Source organism: Rhinoraja longicauda, chromosome 1 (genome assembly GCF_053455715.1).
Source record: "Rhinoraja longicauda isolate Sanriku21f chromosome 1, sRhiLon1.1, whole genome shotgun sequence".
In the NCBI taxonomy this organism is placed as follows: domain Eukaryota; kingdom Metazoa; phylum Chordata; class Chondrichthyes; order Rajiformes; family Arhynchobatidae; genus Rhinoraja; species Rhinoraja longicauda.
In genome coordinates, this window is record NC_135953.1 from 141,516,835 (window position 1) to 141,540,026 (window position 23,192).

At 49.2% G+C, this 23,192-nt stretch overlaps 1 protein-coding gene across 1 annotated transcript in view; it reads left to right on the plus strand.

Moving 5' to 3' along the window:
* Positions 1-23,192, plus strand: part of LOC144601035 (broad substrate specificity ATP-binding cassette transporter ABCG2-like) — a 75,911-nt gene that overhangs the window by 3,367 nt on the left and 49,352 nt on the right. Inside the window, exons 2-5 of the mRNA XM_078412974.1 lie at positions 2,922-3,137; positions 12,845-12,904; positions 19,040-19,154; positions 22,336-22,488. Coding sequence (XP_078269100.1) covers positions 2,935-3,137; positions 12,845-12,904; positions 19,040-19,154; positions 22,336-22,488 — 531 coding nt within the window. The 5' untranslated portion in view covers positions 2,922-2,934. The remainder of the gene's footprint in view (positions 1-2,921; positions 3,138-12,844; positions 12,905-19,039; positions 19,155-22,335; positions 22,489-23,192) is intronic.

Here is a 23,192-nt window from a genome sequence, read left to right on the forward strand (position 1 = left end):
TTCAATAAGATCCCCTCTCATCCTTCCAAATTCCAGTGTATAGAAGCCTAGTCGCTCCAGTCTTTTAACCTATGACAGTCCCGCCATTCCGGGAATTAACCTAGTAAACCTAAGCTGCACGCCCACAATGGCAAGAATGTCCTTCCTCAAATTTGGAGACCAAAACTGCACACAGTACTCCAGGTGCGGTCTCACTAGGGCCCTGTACAACTGCAGAAGGACCTCTTTGCTCCAAACCCATTCTCCTGCCTTCTCCCTGTAACCCTTTCGTAATCAAGTACCCCGTCCATCTCTGCTGCAAAGACCTGTCCTGCACAGCCGTCTGTGGCAATGAATTCCACAGATTCACCACCCCCTGACTAAAGAAATTCCTCCTCATCACCATTCTAAAGGTACGTCCTTTTATTCTGAGTGCTCTGCCCTCTGTTCCTGGACTCTCACACTACTGGAAACATGCTCTCCACATCCGCTCTGTGTAGATTCCTTTAGAATATAGAAAACTACAGCACAGGAACTGGCCCCCTCCAATCGTGCCGAACATGATTGCAAGTTAAACTGATCGCACCTGCCTGTGAAAGATCTCCATCCTGCTATTCCCTGCACTTCCATGCGCCTGTCTGAAAGCCTCTTAAATGCCCTCCACCATCACCCCTGACAATGTTTCCCAGCTCCCCACCACTCTGCGCAAAAGAAAATCTGCCCCGTAAATCTCCCATCAAACTATCTGCCCTCTTACCTCAAAGCTGTGCACGAAAAGTGTTGGATATTTCCATGCTGGGAAAAAGGTTTTGACTGTCTACTACCCTAGTAAGAAACTTACAAAATTCTTAAGGGGTTGGACAGGCTAGATGCAGGAAGATTGTTCCCGATGTTGGGGAAGTCCAGAACAAGGGGTCACAGTTTAAGGATAAGGGGGAAGTAGACAATAGACAATAGGTGCAGGAGGAGGCCATTCGGCCCTTCGAGCCGGCACCGCCATTCAATGTGATCATGGCTGATCATTCTCAATCAGTACCCCGTTCCTGCCTTCTCCCCATACCCCCTGACTCCGCTATTCTTAAGAGCTCTATCCAGCTCTCTCTTGAATGCATTCAGAGAATTGGCCTCCACTGCCTTCTGAGGCAGAGAATTCCAGAGAAGTCTTTTAGGACCGAGATGAGAAAGTTTTTTTTCACACAGAGAGTGGTGAATCTGTGGAATTCTCTGCCACAGAAGGTAGTTGAGGCCAGTTCATTGGCTATATTTAAGAGGGAGTTAGATGTGGCCCTTGTGGCTAAAGGGATCAGGGGGTATGGCCTCCTCTTGCACCTACGGGATACTGAGTTGGATGATCAGCCATGATCATATTGAATGGCGGTGCAGGCTCGAAGGGCCGAATGGCCTACTCCTGCACCTATTTTCTATGTTTCTATGTCTATGTTTCTATCTACGCCTCTCACAGTTTTATACACTTCTACCTAGTTTTCCCCTCAACTTCCGATGTTTCGGAAAAAAACTATCTAAGTCTATCCATCCTCTCCCTTGTGTCTGAAACCCTCTAATCCAGGCAGCATTCTAATAAACCTCTTCCTCCGCCCCCTCTCGAAAGCCTCCACACCCTTCCTGGTAATGGGGCGACTAGAACTGCACGCAATACTCCAAATGTCGCGTGACCAAACATAGAAACATAGAAAATAGGTGCAGGAGGAGGCCATTCGGCCCTTCGAGCCAGCACCATCATTCATTGTGATCATGGCTGATCATCCACAATCAGTAACCCGTGCCTGCCTTCTCCCCATATCCCTTGATTCCACTAGCCCCTAGAGCTCTATCTAACTCTCTTTTGAATCCATCCAGTGAATTGGCCTCCACTGCCTTCTGTGGCAGAGAATTCCACAAATTCACAACTCTCTGGGTGAAAAGGTTCCTTCTCACCTCAGTTTTAAATGGCCTCCCCTTAATTCTGAGACTGTGTATAGTATAGTTTAGTATAGTTTAGTTTATTGTCACGTGTACCGAGGTACAATGAAAAGCTTTGTTGTTGCTGCTAACCAGTCAGTGGAAAGACAATCGAACTGCCCACAGTGCCAATTCTAGAGAAGTGCTATAGAGCTGCATCATTACTTCCTGACGTTTATATTCAATGCTCCTCGCTATGAAGGCAGGCATACCATACGCCTTCTTTACCACGTGTTATAAGAAGATAACTGCAGATGCTGGTACAAATCCACCCTGTCCACATTACATTGTAAACGAGAGGGATTCATTGTTAATTTACAGAGCTGAAAAATCTGACAAGTCCTTCATGTTCATAAGTGATTGGAGCAGAATTAGGCCATTCGGCCCATCGAGTCCACTCCGCCATTCAATCATGTCTGATCCATCTCTCCCTCTCAACCCCATTCTCCTACCTTCTCCCCATAACCCCGTTCTAATCAAGAATCTGTCTATCTCTGCCTTAAAAATATAAGTGAATGGCAATGAATTCCACAGATTCACCACCCACTGAGTAAAGAACTTGCTCCCCATCTCCTTCCTAAAGGTACGTACGTCCTTTTATTCTGAGGCTGTGCCCTCTGGTCCTAGACTCTCCCACTAGTGTAAGAAAATAACTGCAGATGCTGGTACAAATCGAAGGTATTTATTCACAAAATGCTGGTGTAACTCAGCAGGTCAGGCAGCATCTCAGCAGAGAAGGAATGAAACATCCTCTCCACATCCACTCTATCCAGGCCTTTCACGATTCGGTACGTTTCAATGGGGTCCCCCCTCATCCTTCTAAACTCCAGCGAGTACAGGCCCGGTGCCGACAAACACTCATCATACGTTAACCCACTCGTTAGTGCGGTCATTCTCCTCTGGACCCTCTCCAACGCTAGCACATCCTTCCTCAGACATGGGGCCCCAAACCTGCTGACAATCTGTTCTGTTTCTCTACGCAGTGATGATAACAAGATGGAACAGGCCGATCACCACATTAAACCGAGGCCGATTAATATACCGAGCATCGAGGCACCGATGCCTTTTGAGTTGTCCGACCACGAGACGATCAGTGGCTCCACCGTCTCCTTCAAAAACATCTGCTACCAGATTAAAGTCAAGCAGGGCTATCTCTGGAAACGCCAGACTGTGGTGAAGAAGATCCTCTGTAACATCAAGTAGGTATAGTCTCTGTAGCAAAATAACTGCAGACGCTGATACAAATCGAAGGTATCACAAGATGCTGGAGTAACTCAGCGGGTCAGGCAGCATCTAGGAGAAAGGGAATGGGTAACGTTTCGGGTCGAGACCCTTCTTCAGACTCTGGTGTGGTCTCTGGTCGGGTGTAGATGTGCGTTGGTTTAGTTCAGTTTAGTTTAGGGATACAGCGCGGAAACAGGCCCTTTCGGCCCACCGGGTCCGCGCTGACCAGTGATCCCCGCACATTAACACTATCCTACACCCACTAGGGACATTTTTACATTTACCAAGCCAATTAACCTACAAATGTCTTTGGAGTGTGGGAGGAAACCGAAGATCTCGGGGAAAACCCACGCAGGTCACGTGGAGAACGTACAAACTCCGTACAGACAGCACCCGTAGTCGGGATGGAACCCGGGTCTCCGGCGCTGCATTGGCTGTAAGGCAGCAACTCTACCGCAGCGCCACTATTTGAACAGTGACTATCTCAGACCTGAACAGGTCATCGCGCGATTGGCACCCTAGACCCGTCCACCGGCGTCTTGTTCGATGATGCGCTAGCGCCGGGGATCAAAGAACCCCCCTCCCCGTCAAGCCTTTGGTCTTAAAAAGGAAAGCACGAAGATTAGAGTCACAGAGTCACAGAGTGATACAGTGTGGAAACAGGCCCTTCAGCCCAACTCGCCCACACCGGCCAACAATGTCCCAGCTACACTAGAGTCATAGTGATACAGTGTGGAAACAGGCCCTTCAGCCCAACTTGCCCACACCGGCCAACATGTCCCAGCTACACTAGTCCCACTTGCCTGCGCTTGGTCCATAACCCTCCAAACCTGTCCTATCCATGTACCTGTCCAACTGTTTCTTAAACGGTGGGATAGTCCCAGCCTCAACTACCTCCTCTGGCAGCTTGTTCCATACACCCACCACCCTCTGTGTGAAAAAGTTACCCCTCGGATTCCTATTAAATCTTTTCCCCTTCACCATGAACCTATGTCCTCTGGTCCTCGATTCCCCTACTCTGGGTAAAAGACTCTGTGCGTCTACCCGATCTATTCCTCTCATGATTTTGTACACCTCTATAAGATCTCCCCTCATCCTCCTGCGCTCCATGGAATAGAGACCCAGCCTGCTCAACCTCTCCCTGTAGCTCACACCCTCTAGTCCTGGCAACATCCTCGTAAAATCCTAGTTCTTTGATATCCCACTTTCTCATCCACGCCATAGACACAGGAGGCAATTTACAGAGGGCCAAATAACCTACAAACCCGCACGTCTTTGTGACGTGGGAGCCCCCTGGTGAGGCCCATGCGGATACAGGGGGTACGTGCAAACTCCACACAGACAGCACCTGAGGTCAGGAGACCTGAGGTCAAGATCGAACGCAGGTTTCTGGCGCTGCGAGGCAACGGCTCTACCCGCTGCACAATCTTTATCGTTGTTCCATTCCACCTGTTGCTTTTGGAACAGTTGGAATCCCACAACATTTTCAGATCCACATGAACCATCAACTCACCACAGTCTGTGCTGATAAACAATGGCCCATCATGTTCCGCAGGTCGTACATAACTAGTGGCACAGACTTTGCAGGCTCAAGACCCTGGTCTGTTCGTGTACTCTTTCAACTACTGATACTGATTTCACACAAAAGGGCAGTGGGTAAATGGAACGGGCGGTAGTCGAGGCACGTACTATAACAGCATGCAAGAGATACACCCATCAATTATGACCTGATGAGCCAAAACATTATGCCCACCTGCCTAATATGCTGTTGGTCCTCCGTGTGCAGCCCCATACGCAGCAGGGTGCGATGCACTGTGTATTGTGACACATTCCTCCCGTGACCACCATTAACATTTTCTGTGACTTGTGCCACAGTCGACCTTCTGTCGGTTCGGACCAGACGGGATAGCCTTCGTTGCCCTCGCGCATCGATGAGCCTTGGGCGCCCAACACCCTGTCTGTCGCCGGTTTGTGGTTTGTCCCTCCTCGGACCACTGTCGGTAGGTACTCACCACTGCTGACCGGGAGCACCCCACAAGCCTTGCCGTTTCACAGATGCTCTGACCCAGTCGTCTGGCCATAACAATTTGGCCCTTGTCAAAGTCGCTCAGGTCTTTACTCCTGCCTATTTCTCCTGCATCCAACACATCAACTTCAAGAACTGACTGTTCACTTGCTGCCTAATATATCCCACCCCTTGACAGGTGCCATTGTAACAAGACAATCAATGTTATTCACTTCGCCTGTCATTGGTCATAATGTTTTGGCTGATCAGTGTATTTGGACAGGTACTGGACAAGATAGGATGGATAGGACACGTTTAGAGGGATGGGTCAAACGTAGCCAAGTGGGACTAGCATATCTGGGGCATGGATGAGTTGGGCCGAAGGGCCTTTTCCATGCTGTATGATTTGGAATTAAGAACAGAAAATGTCGGAGACACTCTCCAGGTCAGTTAGCAATAGGGTTGCCAACTTTCTACCTCCCAAATAAGGGACAAAAGGTGACGTCACCACCCCGCGCCCCACATGACCTCAGCCAGCCAGCGGGCACGTGCTCCCGCTCCACCAATGGCGGCCGCCCGGGCCGGGAGGCGGGTTGCTACGCAATCTCCGTCAGGCGAACACACTTGGCCCCGCTCCCCGAACACACTCCGTTAGCCTACACTGTCTGGGCCTACAGCGGCCCCTGGGCCTACAGTGTCCGGGCCTACAGCGGCCCCATGGCCTACAATGTCTGGGCCTACAGCGGCCCCATGGCCTACAGTGTCCAGGTCTACAGCGCCCCCTGGGCCTAATATGAGACAAGGGCGGTCCCGTAAAGGACAAACAAATTTAGCCCAAAATACGGGATGTCCCGGCTAATACGGGACAGTTGGCAACCCTAGTTAGCAACAAACAAGAGTTGAAGGTTTCATGTCGAAGAACTGGGAAAGGGATCAAACAATGGTGCGGGGGGGGGGGGGGGGGGGGGAAGGAGAGATGTCCATGGCAGAGGTGGTATCTTTGATGGGGGTGACCTGGTGATAAGCTGGCACCAGGGTCATCTATACGATGGGTCATTGGAGGCAGTTGGAACATGCCACTTGAGAAATGGATAGGGAAGGTTTAGTGGGAGATGGGCCAAACCTGAGCAGGTGGGACTAGTGTGGATGAGGCCTGTTTCTGTGCTGTATGACTGTACACCAATCAGTCAAAACATTATGACCACTGACAGGCGAAGTGAATAACATTGATTATCTTGTTACAATGGCACCTGTCAAGGGGTGGGATATATTAGGCAGCAAGTGAACAGCCAGTTCTTGAAGTTGATGTGTTGGATGCAGGAGAAATGGGCAGGAGTAAAGACCTGAGCGACTTTGACAAGGGCCAAATTGTTATGGCCAGACGACTGGGTCAGAGCATCTGTGAAACGGCAAGGCTTGTGGGGTGCTCCCGGTCAGCAGTGGTGAGTACCTACCGACAGTGGTCCGAGGAGGGACAAACCACAAACCGGCGACTCTATATAACACTAACCTCAGCAACTGTGATCTTCTACAGACTGTCTCAGGTTGCATTACGGACTTTGGTTTTGGACTATTATGGTTACCTAGGACTCTGGTTATTAATTTATGGTATTATTGATTTGGCCTTCAGTGTAGTTTTAGATAAACAGAATGAAAACTGTCCCTTTGGTCCACCAAGCCCACAGCGATCATTAATCACACCGTTCGCACTGTCTCTATGATATATCTGTGTGATATTGTGTTTGCTTGCCTGTCACTGTATGCTGCAGCAAGTAAGAATTTCATGCTTCTGTTGTCAGTACATATGGCAATTAAACGTTCTTGACTGACCTTTCTTTCAATGTCAGAGAAACATAGAAAATAGGTGCAGGAGGAGGCCATTCGGCCCTTCCAGCCAGCACCGACATTCATTGTGATCATGGCTGATCATCCACAATCAGTAACCCGTGCCTGCCTTCTCCCCATATCCCTTGATTCCACTAGCCCCTAGAGCTCTATCTAACTCTCTTTTAAATTCATCCAGTGAATCGGCCTCCACTGCCTTCTGTGGCAGAGAATTCCACAAATTCACAACTCTCTGGATGAAAAAGTTTTTTCTCACCTCAGTTTTAAATTGCCTCCCCTTTATTCTGAGACTGTGGCCCCTGGTTCTGGACTCCCCCAACATTGGGAACATTTTTCTTGCATCTACCTTGTCCGGACCTTTTTATAATTTTATATGTTAAAATGTGTTTTATATGAGATCCCCTCTCATCCTTCTAAACTCGAGTGAGTACAAGCCCAGTCTTTCCAATCTTTCCTTATATGACAGTCCCGCCATCCCGGGGATTAACCTGATGAACCTACGCTGCACTGCCTCAATAGCAAGGATGTCCTTCCTCAAATTAGGAGACCAAAATTGCACACAATACTCCAGATGTGGTCTCACCAGGGCCCTGTACAACTGCAGAAGGACCTCTTTATTCCAAGACTCAAATCCTCTCGTTATAAAGGCGATCGCAGTTCATGTTTTTTGTGACTGGGTGACAGCTGAGATCTTTATCATTCCCTGCCTTGCTCTTCAAATCTTTGTGATCTTACAGCTTTTGTCTTTTCATCTCTGGCCTTTGTTCACCCATCTGCCTATCCCCCTCAGTTGTATCCACCTATCACTCGCCAATCTTATCACTCCGTCGCCTATCACTAGCGGGCGGTCACTGTGGCGCAGCGGTAGAGTTGCTGCCTTACAGCAAATGCAGCACAGGAGACTCAGGTTCCATCCCGACTACGGGCGCTGTCTGTACAGAGTTTGTACGTTCTCCCCGTGACCTGCGTGGGTTTTCTCCGAGATCTTCGGTTTCTTCCCACATTCCAAAGACGTGAGGTTTGTGGGTTAATAGGCTTATCTAAATTGTCCCCTAGTGTGTAGGATAGGACTAGGGTACAGGTGGTCACTGATTGGCACGGACTCGGTGGGCCAAAGGGATTGATCCACTCTATTACTAAACTAAACTAAATTAAACTTCCTCCTCCCCCAATACAATCAATGACGAAGGGGCCCGACCCGAAACGTCACCTATCCATGTTCTCCAGAGATGCTGCCTGACCCGCTGAGTTACTCCAGCACTCTGTGTCCATGTTCTTCAGAGATGCTGCCTGACCCGCTGAGTTACTCCAGCACTCTGTGTCCATGTTCTCCAGAGATGCTGCCTGTCCCGCTGAGTTACTCCAGCACTCTGTGTCCATGTTCTCCAGAGATACTGCCTGACCCGCTGAGTGACTCCAGCACTCTGTGTCCATGTTCTCCAGAGATGCTGCCTGACCCGCTGAGTTACTCCAGCACTCTGTGTCCATGTTCTCCAGATGCTGCCTGACCCGCTGAGTTACTCCAGCACTCTGTGTCCATGTTCTCCAGAGATGCTGCCTGACCCGCTGAGTTGCTCCAGCACTCTGTGTCCATGTTCTCCACAGATGCTGCCTGACCCACTGAGTTACTCCAGCACTCTGTGTCCATGTTCTCCACAGATGCTGCCTGACCCGCTGAGTTACTCCAGCACTCTGTGTCCATGTTCTCCACAGATGCTGCCTGACCCGCTGAGTTACTCCAGCACTCTGTGTCCATGTTCTCCACAGATGCTGCCTGACTCGCTGAGTTACTCCAGCACTTTGTGCATTTATGCCATGCATGATCTTGGCTGGTTTTTGTCAACCTGCAACTGCAGTCCCTTTTTGTTTAGTCTCTCCTTGTAGCTAATACCTTGTAATTCAAACATCCAAACATCTTGTACGGACTGTTTCTGTACACTTTGCTAATCGGGGATGTGCTTGGGTAAGGCAATACTCTACTGGACTATCGGTAAGGAGATCATTTCACTGAGCATTTGCACTCGACAATGAAGAACCTTTAAACAGTGAAACTTTGTTCTGTCTCATAATAATCGTATACATCTGCCTTTCTTGTTCAAAATACATGACTTATTGCAGTTGTAAAACTGCAATCCATAAGTTGCTGATAAAAATCGTTTTGGAATCTTTGTGCGTGATTGCTGCGAAGGTTTTTGTGGGGAATGATTTATTTATTGTCACACCTTCCACTTCCCTTTGTGTGTGTCGGTGTGTGTGTAATGGCGGCACATGCAGGTGGTGATCTTGTGTACATTCATTAACCATGCTTGGAGAATGGATAATGCAAGCGGGTGGGCACAAACGTTTATTGATTTAGCCGTAGAGTTTGATTGTTATATTACCTATAACAATTTTAGTCAAGTCAAGTCAATTTTATTTGTATAGCACATTTAAACACAACCCACGTTGACCAAAGTGCTGTACATCAGTTCAGGTACTAAGAACGAACACAAACATAACAACACATACATAAACAGTTCACAGCGCCCCCTCGGAGGGCCTCAAACGCTAGGGAGTAGAAATAGGTTTAGAGCCTGGACTTAAAGGAGTGGATGGAGATGGCAGTTCTGATGGGGAGAGGGATGCTGTTCCACAGTCTAGGAGCTGCAACCGCAAAAGCGCGGTCACCCCTGAGCTTAAGCCTAGACCGCGGGATAGTCAGTAGCCCCAAGTCGGCCGACCTGAGGGACCTGGAGATAGAGTGGTGGGTTAGAAGATTTTTGATATGGAGGGGGGGGGGAAGCCCGTTTAGGGCTTTGTATGTGAATAGGAGGAGCTTGAAGTTGATTCTATACAATATATAACACCAATTTCAATGAACCTTCTTCCATTAGCACCAAAGGGACGACGGTGAGTAAGGTGGGCCTAGAATTGTCGCACTATCGTGTACCGTTTTGGCTGTAGTTCAGGAACAAACAAACAAACAAATGGGAGTTTTAGTATATAGATGCTTGGCAAATGGACAACGCAAGCGGATGAGCTCAAACATTTATTGATTTAGAGTTTGATTGTTATTTTACGTCAAGTTGGCCATTGTGGGGGATATATCTTGAGGGGGAAACAATTCTTGATAGACGTGTCTTTATTTTTAATTTATACATGTACCGGCACCTTTTCTGTCTCCATTGTGAGCTCAAAGTGTGGCACTTGTTCATGAGGTGACTGCTGGGAGCTCCAGCCTCACGCTGTGACTCAAACTCCTGTTCGCATTTCTCTTCTCAACCAAAACCAACACAAAGCAGGTTTTCTGTTTTGTTCTGCTTCAGTCACGTACCTGTGGGCCTTTATTTCCTTTGAAGTATGGGCAGCGTAAGAGCTGTACAGCATGCGACCAGGCCCTTCGGCCCACCTTGCCCCTCTAAACCCTTCCCATCCGTACATCTGTCCAAACGTCTTTTAAACGTTGTCATTTTATCCACTTTTATAGCCTTCACTGGCAGCTCGTTCCAGACAAGGACTACCCTCTGCCCCTGAGGTCTCCCCGCTCACCCTTGATCCTGTGCCCTCTAGTTTAGAATGTGCCCTCTAGTTTAAGTATTGAGGGTTCAGTGTTGAGGTGGATAGAAAATTGGTTGGCGGACAGGAAGCAAAGAGTAGGAATAAACGGGTCCTTTTCGGAATGGCAGGCAGTGACTAGTGGGGTACCGCAAGGCTCAGTGCTGGGACCCCAGTTATTTACAGTGTATATTAATGATTTGGACGAGGGAATTGAATGCAACATCTCTAAGTTTGCGGATGACACGAAGCTGGGTGGCAGTGTTAGCTGCGAGGAGGATGCTAGGAGGCTGCAGAGTGACTTGGATAGATTAGGCGAGTAGGCAAATGCATGGCAGATGCAATATAATGTGGATAAATGTGAGGTTATCCACTTTGGCGGCAAGAACAGGAAAGCAGAGTATTACCTGAATGGTGACCGATTGGGAGAAGGGGAGATGCAACGTGACCTGGGTGTCATGGTGCACCAGTCATTGAAAGCAAGCATGCAGGTGCAGCAGGCAGTGAAGAAAGCGAATGGTATGTTGGCATTCATAGCAAGAGGATTTGAGTTTAGGAGCAGGGAGGTTCTACTGCAGTTGTACAGGGCATTGGTGAGACCGCACCTGGAGTATTGTGTGCAGTTTTGGTCTCCTAACCTGAGGAAAGACGTTCTTGCCTTAGAGGGAGTACAGAGAAAGTTCACCAGATTGATCCCTGGGATGGAAGGACTTTCATATGAAGAAAGACTGGATAGACTGGGCTTGTACTCGCTGGAATTTGGCAGACTGAGGGGGTATCTTATAGAAACATATAAAATTCTTAAGGGTTTGGAGAGGCTAGATGCGGGAAGATTGTTCCCGATGTTGGGGGAGTCCAGAACCAGGGGTCACAGCTTAAGGATAAGGGGGAAGTCTTTTAGGACCGAGATGAGAAAACATTTCTTCACACAGAGAGTGGTGAATCTGTGGAATTCTCTGCCACAGAAGGTAGTTGATACCAGTTCATTGGCTATATTTAAGAGGGAGTTAGATGTGGCCCTTGTGGCTAAAGGGATCAGGGGGTATGGAGAGAAGGCAGGTACAGGCTACTGAGCTGGATGATCAGCCATGATCATGTTGAATGGCAGTGCAGGCTCGAAGGGCCGAATGGCCTACTCCTGCACCTATTTTCTATGTCTATGTTTCTATGAATCCTCTCTCCGACAAAAAAGCCTGTGAGTGTTCACTTTATCCGTGCCTTACATAATCCTGTACGCATACCTCTACGATGGCACAGCGGGTAGAATTGCTGCCTCACGGCACCAGAGACCCGGTTTCGATCCTGACCTTGGGTGCCTTCTGTACGGAGTTTGTACGTTCTCCCAGTGACCACGTGGGTTTTGTCCGGGTGCTCCAGTTTCCTCTCACATCCCAAAGACGCGCGGGTTTGTGGGTTAATTGGCCCCCTGTAAAATTGCCCCCTGTGTGTATCGGGAGTGGATAAGAAAGTGGGATAACATAGAACTAGTGTGAATGGCTGATCGATGGTCGGTGTGGAATGAAGAGCCTGTTTCAAAGCTGTATCTTCCTGAGGTCACCCCTCGGCCTCCTACGATCCAAAGAGAGAAGTTCCAGCGTATAGAGTCATAGAGTGATACAGTGTGGAAACAGGCCCTTCAGCCCAACTCACCCACACCGGCCAACATGTCCCAGCTACACTAGAGTCATAGAGTGATACAGTGTGGAAACAGGCCCTTCAGCCCAACTCACCCACACCGGTCAATAATGTCCCAGCTACACTAGAGTCATAGAGTGATACAGTGTGGAAACAGGCCCTTCGGCCCAACTCGCCCACACCGGCCAACATGTCCCAGCTACACTAGAGTCATAGAGTGATACAGTGTGGAAACAGGCCCTTCGGCCCAACTCGCCCACACCGGCCAACATGTCCCAGCTACACTAGAGTCATAGAGTGATACAGTGTGGAAACAGGCCCTTCGGCCCAACTCACCCACACCGGCCAACATGTCCCAGCTACACTAGTCCCACCTGCCTGCGCTTGGTCCATATCCCTCCAAACCTGTCCTATCCATGTACCTGTCCAACTGTTTCTTAAACGTTGGGATAGTCCCAGCCTCAACTACCTCCTCTGGATGTCTAGTCTCTCCCGATAACTCAGGCCCACAAGCCCAGGTAACATCCGTATTCTTTATGCAGTTTTTGTTGCTGTGAGCCATGATTTGTAAATGCCGTTTTTAGTAGTGTGTTGCTGTCATTAACAACACAGATTGCAACTCAGCGTAGTTACATGAGACTTCTTCCCTGTTTTGTCTTACAGTGGCGTTATGAGGCCGGGTATGAATGCGATCATGGGGCCCACTGGCAGCGGGAAGTCCTCGTGAGTATTATCATCAAGGCCGACGTCCAACACAACAGCTGGTTCAGCTTTATTATTGTCACCTGTACTGAGGTACAGTGAAAAGCTTTGTTCTGCACGCTATCCAATCAGATCAGATAATATCATACATAAATACAATCAGTTCAAACTCAAGTACAATAGATTAGTGTAGTTTAGTTTAGTTTAGAGATACAGCGCAAAAAACAGGCCCCTTCGTCCCACCGGGTCCGCGCCGACCAGCGATCCCCACACATTAACACTATCCTACACCCACTGGGGACAATGTTTACATTTACCAAGCCAATTAACCCACAAACCTGCACGTCTTTGGAGTGTTGGAGGAAAGCGAAGATCTCGGGGAAAACCCACGCAGGTCACGGGGAGAACGTGCAAACTCTGTACAGACAGCACCCGTAGTCGGGATGGAACCCGGGTCTCCGGTGCTGCATTCGCTGTAAGGCGGCAACTCTACCGCTGCGCCACCGTGACCGGCCCCAGGCTGTGCCAGTATTTCACAGATGGAGATGCACGGTGGTGCAGCGGTAGAGTTGCTGCCTCACAGCGCCAGAGACCCGGGTTCCATCCTGACTACGGGTGCTGTTTGTACGGAGTTTGCACGTTTTCACCGTGACCTGCGTGGGTTTTCTCCAGGAGCTCCGGTTTCCTCCCACACTCCGAAGACGTACAGGACTGGGCGGTACGGGTCCATGATGCACATGGGCGGCACGGTGGCACAGCGGTAGAGTTGCTGCCTTACAGCACCAGAGACCCACACTCACCCCACTGTTCCCCACAAAGTCTAGGGTCCTGTCCGATTCACCTCTACCCCATTGCGGACATTGGACTTTGTCTGTGGAGCTGATGCACTACAACTATATTCTGCACTCTGTATCTTCCCCTTTGCTCTACCTATTGTACTGGAGTTTGACTTGATTGTATTTCTATATGGCATATCTAATCTGTTTGGATAACATGCAAAACAAGGCTTTTATTTGAGGCACTTGACTGCAATAAATCTACAATCACCTTGAACCTACCACCATTAAATCCCATCTCCTGTTGTTTTGCAAACTTACCGACCGATTTGTGCTCGGGAAATAGTTTCACAAATCGGTGAAGAGTTTTTGAAGGGGTAAACGAGAGGGTTGATGAGGAAAGGGCAAAGGGTGTTGTCTATGTGGACTTTAGCAAGGCCAACTACAGATGAGCCGCAGAAAGCATTTTATCAGGATGCACCACAGCTTGGTTTGGGAACAGCTCCATCCACGACCGCAATTGCAGAGAGTTGTGGACGCAGCCCAGACCATCACACAAACTAACCTCCCCTCCATTGACTCCATCTACACCTCACACTGCCTCGGCAAGGCCAACAGCACAATCAAGGACCAGTCTCACCCCGGCCACTCCCTCTTCTCCCCTCTCCCATCGGGCAAGAGGTACAGAAGTGTGGAAACGCACAGCTCCAGATTCAGGGACAGTTTCTTCCCAGCTGTTATCAGGCAACTGAACCGTCCTATCACCAACTAGAGAGCGGTCCTGACCCCCATCTACCTCATTGGAGACCCTCGGACTATCTTTAATTTGACTTTACTGGACATTATCTTGCACTAAATGTTATTCCCTTTATCATGTATCTATACACTGTGGACGGCTCGATTGTAATCATGTATAGTCTTTCAACTGCCTGGATAGCACGCAACAACAAATCTTTTCATTGTACCTCGGTACATGTGACAATAATCTAAACGAAACTAAATTGAAACTTTGAAAGGTGTGGCTTGGTCGGTGAGTATGATCGTGTAAAGTGAAGTTACCCACTTGTCATTATCAACATCACCAACGTACTTGTCATCTGTGAACTTACTAAGTGTACTTCCTTGGTGTTGTGTCAGTAAAATGAGATGACTTAGAATCATAGAGTGATGCAGTGTGGAAACAGGCCCTTCAGCCCAACTTGCTCACACCGGCCAACATGTCCCAGCTACACTAGAGTCATAGAGTGACACATTGTGGAAACAGGCCCTTCAGCCCAACTTGCCCACACCGGCCAACAATGTCCCAGCTACCCTAGCGAAACGATCGGCAAGCCTGCGCTTGGTCTCGCCGATGTAGACACGTTGACAGATGGGTGGAGAAAGTGGCAAGGGCTGGAGGTGAAAAGGAGACAAAAATCTGTCAGGGAGAGGAGGAGTAGGAGGGGTGAGATGTGAAGCTGGAGGAAGGAGGGGTGTGAGTGGATAAAAGGAACTGTGTGTCTCGGGGGTAGGACATGTGTACTGAGGAGGGGAGAGGAACAGGGTCAGATGCTGGTTTAGATCGAAGGCAGACACAAAATGCTGGAGTAACTCAGCGGGTCAGGCAGCATCTCAGGAGAGAAGGAAAGGGTGACGTTTTGGGTCGAGACCCTTCCTCAGACTGATGTCAGGGGAGGGGGCGGGACAAAGATAGGATGTAGTCGGAGACAGGAAGACTAGTGGGAGAACTGGGAAGGGGGAAGTGATGGAGAGAGAGGGAAAGCAGGGACTATCTGAAGTTAGAGAAGTCAATGTTCATACCGCTGGGGTGTAAACTGCCCAAGTGAAATATGAGGCGCTGTTCCTCCAATTTGCGCTGGGCCTCACTCTGACAGTGGAGGAGGCCCAGGACAGAGAGGTCAGTGTGGGAGTGGGAGGGGGAGTTGAAATGGTCAGCAACCGGAATGGTCAGCATTTAACCATTGGTTGTGAGATACCTAATTTCACAATTGGACCCTTTTCTTAACTAAAGTAAATAAACTGAAATCCATAATTTTGTGAGTCCATGTCTATGTGTATATGTGTGTGTATGTGTATATGTGTGTGGGGTGTGTGTGTGTGTGGGGTGTGTGTGTGTGTGTGTGTGTTTGTGTGTGTGGGGTGGGTGTGTGTGTGTGTGGGTGTGTGTGTGTGTGGGTGTGTGTGTGTGTGGGGTGTGTGTGTGAGGTGTGTGTGTGGGGTGTGTGTGTGTGTGTGGTGTGTGTGTGTGTGTGTGGGGTGTGTGTGGGTGTGTGTGTGTGAGGTGTGTGTGGTGTGTGGGGTGTGTGTGTGTGGGTGTGTGTGTGTGTTGTTTATTCTGATTAGCATAGTTATCCACAAAGCACTCCAGGGTCATCATCGATCTTTTGTAAACGTCGCAACCTTCCTCCTCCAATCTGGCTTCAGACCATCTGTGGTTGATTCATCCCATTGAAGCTCTCAAACCAATTATTCCAAAGCTGTTTTCTAGCCCGTACCGCACGGCCACAGGCCCTACGGCCCACCTTCTTCATGCTGACCAAGTTGGCCTATTAGACGCATTGGCCTGTGTCCGGCCCACATTTCTCCAAACCATTCCTCTCGATTTATTTGTCCAAATGCTTTTAAAAGTTGTAATTTAATCTGCTACCACAGCTTCCGCTGGCAGCTCGTTCCAGCTATGGACAAGCCTTTGAGTGAAAAGGAAGTCCCTGAGGTCCCTCTTAAATCTCTCCCCTCTCACCTTAAGACTGTGGCCTCTAGTTTTGGAATCCTCTCCTGGGCAAAAGACTGTGAGCGTTCACCTTGTCGATGCCCCTCACGAGGATCTCTAGGGTTGCCAACTGTCCCGTATTAGCTGGGACATCCCGTATATTGGGCTAAATTGGTTTGTCCCGTACGGGGACTCTTGTCCCGTCTTAGGCCCGGGAAGGCGCTGTAGGCCTGGACACTGTAGGCCCGGACACTGTAGGCCCGGACACTGTAGGCTCGGACACTGTAGGCCCAGGGGCCACTGTAGGCCTGGACACTGTAGGCCCGGGGGCCTGGGTGCCGCCTAACTGAGGTTGCATAGCAACCCACCTCCCGGCCCGGGCGGCCACCATTGGTGGAGCGGGAGCACGTGGCCGCTGGCTGGGTGAGGTCACGTGGGGCGCAGGGTGGTGGCGTCACCTTTTGTCCCTTATTTAGGAGTGAGAAAGTTGGCAACCCTAACCTCCGTCCTTTGCAACTCTGAGACTACGATTGTTTAGTCCAATTCCATGACTCCTTGAAAGTGCCAACACAAGTAGAGAGGGTTGCAAAGAAGGCGTACGGTACGCTTGCCTTCATCGGTCGGGGCATCGTGAGTCAGGAAGTCACGATGCACCTTAATGGGACTGTGGTCAGGCTGCATGTGGAGTACTGCGTGCAGTTCTGGTCGCCCCCATTACAGGAAGGGTGTGGGGGCCTTGGAGAGGGTGCAGAGGAGGTTTACCAGAACGCTGCCTGGATTAGGGAGTATTGGCTACAGAGACAGGCACAGACTTTGATCAGAATATCGGTAGTTGAGAGGAGAACTAATAAAATTATGAGAGGCATAGATAGGGTAGACAGTCAGAACCTTTTTCCCCGAGATGGAAACATTTTAACTTTATAATAGGGAGGTGGAAAGTTTAAACTAGATGTGTGGGGAAAGGTTTTTACAGAGGGGTGGTGGGTGTCTGAGGCTCTATAAGGCGCTGGTCAGACCACATCTGGAGTATTGTGGGCATTTTTGGCCCCCATATCCGAGGAAGGATGTGCTGGCGTTGGAGAGGGTCCAGATGAGGTTTACAAGAATGATCCCAGGAACGAGTGGGTTAACCTATGATGAGCGTTTGTCGGCACTGGGCCTGTACTCACTGGAGTTTAGAAGGATGAGGGGGGACCTCATTGAAACGTACAGAATAGTGAGCGGCCTGGATAGAGTGGATGTGGAGAGGATGTTTCCACTAGTGGGAGAGTCTAGGACCAGAGGTCACAGCCTCAGATGTAAAGAACGTACCTTTAGAAAAGAGATGAGAAGGAATTTCTTTAGTCAGAGGGCGGTGAATCTGTGGAATTAATTGCCACAGACAGCTGTGGAGGCCACGTCAATGGATATTTTAAAGGTGGAGATTGACAGGTTCTTGATTAGTGCGGGTGTCAGGGGTGATGGGGAGAAGGCAGGAGAATGGGGTTGAGAGGGAAAGATAGATCAGCCATGATTGAATGGCGGGGTAGACCTGATGGGCCGAATGGCCTCATTCTGCTCGTGGAACCTATGAGCACATTGCCGGGGGTGGTGGTGGACGCAGATATAATAGTGACATTGAAGAAACGTTTGGATAGGCGCATGGATACGCAGCGATTGGTGGGAGAGAGACTGTGAATGGCTTTACTGTACTGATATATAGCCTCTTATTTGACTGGATAGCACACAACCAAAGCTTTTCACTGTGCCTCAGTACACATGACAATAATAAACCAAAATAAACTATGGATCATGTACAGACAGATAAGAGTCGGCACAGAATTAGGCCTTTCGGCCCAGTCAATCATGGCTGATCTATCTCTCCCTTCTAACCCCATTCTCCTGCCTTCTCCCCATAACCCCTGACACCCGCACTAATCAAGAATCTGTCTTAAAATAGGTGCAGGAGGAGGCCAGTTTTAAATGGCCTCCCCTTTATTCTTAGACTGTGGTCCATGGTTCTGGACTCCACCAACATTGGGAACATTTTTTCCTGCATCTAGCTTATCCAGTCCTTTTATAATTTTATACGTCTCTATAAGATCCCCTCTCATCTCCTCATTCCTCCTCAATTCCTCCTCATCTCCTTCCTAAAGTAACGTCTTTTAATTGTGAGGCTGTGCCCTCTGGTCCTAGACTCACCCACTAGTGGAAACATCCTCTCCACATCCACTCTGTCCAGGATGGGATGCATCCAGAACCAGGGACCACCCAGTCTAAGAATCCAGAACCAGGGGCCACACAATCTAAGAATAAACGGGAGGCCTTTTAAAACTGAGGTGAGAAGAAACTTTTTCACCCAGAGAGTTGTGAATTTGTGGAATTCTCTGCCACAGAGGGCAGTGGAGGCCAATTCACTGGATGAATTTAAGAGAGAGTTAGATAGAGCTCTAGGGGCTAGTGGAATCAGGGGATATGGGGAGAAGGCAGGCACGGGTTACTGATTGTGGATGATCAGCCATGATCACAATGAATGGCGGTGCTGGCTCGAAGGGCCGAATGGCCTCCTCCTGCACCTATTTGCTATGTTTCTATGTTTCTGGTTCCTGTGTACAGAACTGTCAGGAAACCGACGTTGGTTTTATACAGGTTTATCTTTCTGTTGAATAACATTAGCACATTGTTTCCTAGCTTATTGGATATTTTGGCTGCCAGGAAGGATCCTACAGGTTTAAAAGGACATGTACTGATCAACGGCGCTCCTCAGCCAGCTAATTTCAAGTGTACCTCTGGCTATGTTGTGCAGGTGAGGACATTTGGAGTTTTATATATTTTGGAGGGGAAAAAAAACAACCCCTAAGTGCTCCAAAGAGCGGCACGGTGGCACAGCGGTAGAGTTGCTGCCTTACAGCGAACGCAGCGCCGGAGACCCGGGTTCCATCCCGACTACGGGTACTGTCTGTACGGAGTTTGTACGTTCGCCCCGTGGGTTTTCTCCTAGATCTTCGGTTTCCTCCCACACTCCAAAGACGTGCAGGTTTGTAGGTTAATTGGCTTGGTAAATGTAAAAATTGTCCCTAGTGGGTGTAGGATAGTGTTAATGTGCAGGGATCGCTGGTCGGCGCGGACCCGGTGGGCCGAAGGGGCCTGTTCCCTGCTGTATCTCTAAACTAAACTAAACTAAAAGTGCTGGAGTAACTCAGTTGCTCAGGCAGTATCTCTGGAGAACATGGACACAGAGTGCTGGAGTAACTCAGCGGGTCAGGCAGCATCTCTGGAGAACATGGACACAGAATGCTGGAGTAATTCAGCGGGTCAGGCAGCATCTCTGGAGAACATGGACACAAAATGCTGGAGTAACTCAGCGGGTCAGGCAGCATCTCTGGAGAACATGGACACAAAATGCTGGAGTAACTCAGCGGGTCAGGCAGCATCTCTGGAAAACATGGATATGTGCGTTTCCGGTCAGAAACTAAGAACATAGAAAAATAGGTGCAGGAGGAGGCCATTCGGCCCTTCGAGCCAGCACCGCCATTCACTGTGGTCATGGCTGATCATTTAAAATCAGTACCCCGTTCCTGCTTTTTCCCCATATCATGTATTTTTTGTTTGTTTTGTTAAACCAGCACCTGCCGTTCCTTGTTTCCACCATGCGGTTCCACACAATGAGATTACACTGTTAGTCATACAGCACGGAATCAGGCCCTTCGGCCCAACTCGTCCATGTCGACCAAGATGCCACATCTGTAATAGATCCACCTTGGCCCATCTATACACTGAAACTCTCGTTTGTTTGTTTGTTTGTTCCTGAACTACAGCCAAAACGGTACATGATAGCGTGACAATGTAAGGCCCACCTTATTCACCGTCGTCCCTTTGGTGCTAATGGAAGAAGTTTTATTGAAATCGGTGTTATATTTTTAAAGTGATTCACATTTTAAAGTTTAAATCTATCTCCTGGGGGGGGGGGGGGGGGGGGGGGGGGGAGAGAGAGGAGAAGGGAGGTTGAGAGGGATGGAGTGGGGGGAAGGGGAAGGAGGGGGGGAGGGGGAGGGGGGAGGTGGAGGAGAGGGTGCTGCACCAATGCAGGAGAGGTTTGGTCCCAAGAGTCCACTTGGTCTAGTATCCCTCTAAATCATTCCTATCCCTGTACCAGTCCAAATGTCTTTTAAACGTTTATAGTACGTACCTCCACTACCTCCTTTGACAGTTCGTTCCATGTACCCACCACCCTCTGTGTGAAAACGTTGCCCCTCAGGTTCATATTAAATATTCCCCCTTCACAAGTAGACGAGATATCTTTAAACGTTGACTCTCTCAGGGAAATGTGAGGTGTTGCATTTTGGGAAGTCTCACATGGGCAGGACCTACACAGTGAATGTTAGGGCTCTGGGGAGTGTCGTAGAGCAGAGGGATCTAGGAGTGCAGGTACATGGTTCCTATGCATCTGATCTACAAGAAGGCTTTTGGCACATTGGCCTTCATCAGTCAGAGCATTGAGTATAGAAGTTGGGAGGTCATGTTGCAGTTGTATAAGACATCGGTGAGGCCGCATTTAGAGTACTGTGTTCAGTTCTGGGCACCATGTTTATAGGAAAGATATTGTCAAGCTGGAAAGGGTGCAGAGAAGATTTACGATGATGTTGCCAGGACTCGAGGGCCTGAGCTATAGGAAGTGGTTGAGCAGGCTAGGACTCTACTCCTTGGAGCGCAGGAGGATGAGGGGTGATCTTATAGACGTGTACAAAATCATGAGAGGAATAGATCGGGTCGACACAGAGTCTCTTGCCCAGAGTAGGGGGATTGAGAACCAGAGGACATTGGTTTAAGGTGAGGGGGGGGAAAGATTTGATCGGAACCTGAAGGGTAATGTTTCCATACAGAGGGTGGTGAGTGTATGAAACAAGCTGCCGGAGGAGGTAGTTGAGGCAGGTACTATTGTGACGTTTAGGAAACAACTAGACAGGTACATGGATAGGACATATTGAATGGTGGTGCTGGCTCAAAGGGCCGAATGGCCTACTCCTGCACCTCTTTTTCTATGTTTCGATGACAGGTTTAGAGGGATAGAAAACATAGAAAGTAGGTGCAGGAGGAGGCCATTTGGCCCTTCGAGCCAGCACCGCCATTCATTATGATCATGGCTGATCAGCCACAATCAGTAACCCGTGCCTGCCTTCACCCCATATCCCTTGATTCCACTAGCCCCTAGAGCTCTATCTAACTCACTTTTAAATTCATCCAGTGAATTGGCCTCCACTGCCTTCTGTGGCAGAGAATTCCACAAATTCACAACTCTCTGGGTGAAAAAGTTCCTTCTCACCTCAGTTTTAAATGGCCTCCCCTTTATTCTTAGACTGTGGCCCATGGTTCTGGACTCGCCCAACATTGGGAACATTTTGCCTGCATCTAGCTTGTCCAGTCCTTTTATAATTTTATACTTCATTCTATAAGATCCCCTCTCATCCTTCTAAACTCCAGTGAATATAAGCCCAGTCTTTCCAATCTTTCCTCATATGACAGTCCCGCCATCCCGGGGATTAACCTGGTGAACCTACGCTGCACTGCCTCAATAGCAAGGACGTCCTTCCTCAAATTAGGAGACCAAAACTGCACACAATAGACAATAGACAATAGGTGCAGGAGGAGGCCATTCGGCCCTTCGAGCCAGCACCGCCATTCAATGTGATCATGGCTGATCATTCTCAATCAGTAACCCGTGCCTGCCTTCTCCCCACTCTAGGTGTAGTCTCACAACTGCAGAAGGTCCTCTTTGCTCCTATACTCGTCTTCTCGTTATGATGCCCTGTACTCAGATCCACCGGCCTAACTCACCACTCTACCTGCGTGTGCGGCCACTCTCAGGGGAGTGTGGCTTCCCTTCCCGACCCGACCTTCCCTCGGGTCAGTCCGCAGGTCGCAAGCTATAGGGAGAGGTCACAACTCGGGCCAGTGAGCTTACTGTGGTCGCTAACTTTGCCTTTCAGGATGACGTGGTGATGGGCACGCTGACGGTCAGAGAGAACTTGCAATTCTCTGCCGCACTGAGATTGTCAAGGAGCATCCACAGCAAGGAAAAGCGTGAGAGAGTGGACAAGGTGATCAAGGAGCTGGGGCTGACCAACGTGGCAGACTCCAAGGTTTGACCTCATTTTTGCCACCCTTTGCTGAAACGTGATTTTTTTTTGCCGTTTTTATAAGCAAAGTTTAAAGAGCCAGCAATCACTGTGAAGATAATCTAGTACCAAGCGTAGGCTCGGCGATCGCTTCGCTCAACATCTGCGCTCGGTCCGCGTTGGCCAAACTGATCTCCCGGTGGCCGAGCACTTCAACTTCCCCTCCCACTCCCAGTCTGACCTTTCTGTCATGGGCCTCCTCCAGTGCCATAGTGAGGCCCACCGGAAATTGGAGGAACAGCACCTCATATTTCGCCTGGGCAGCTTGCAGCCCAGTGGTATGAACATTGACTTCTCCAACTTTAGATAGTTCCTCTGTCCCTCTCTTCCCCTCCCCCTTCCCAGTTCTCCCTTTATCTTCCTGTCTCCACCTATACCCTTCCTTTGTCCCGCCCCCCTTGACATCAGTCTGTAGAAGGGTCTCGACCCGAAACGTCACCCATTCCTTCTCTCCTGAGATGCTGCCTGACCTGCTGAGTTACTCCAGCGTTTTGTGAATAAATACCTTCGATTTGTACCAGCATCTGCAGTTATTTTATTATACTATCTAGTATTTAATGGTCATCATCTTATAGGATCGCCCACTGTCCCGTGTTAGCCAGGACATCCCGTATTTTGGGCTAAATTGGCTTGTCCCGTACGGGACCGCCCTTGTCCCCTATTAAGCC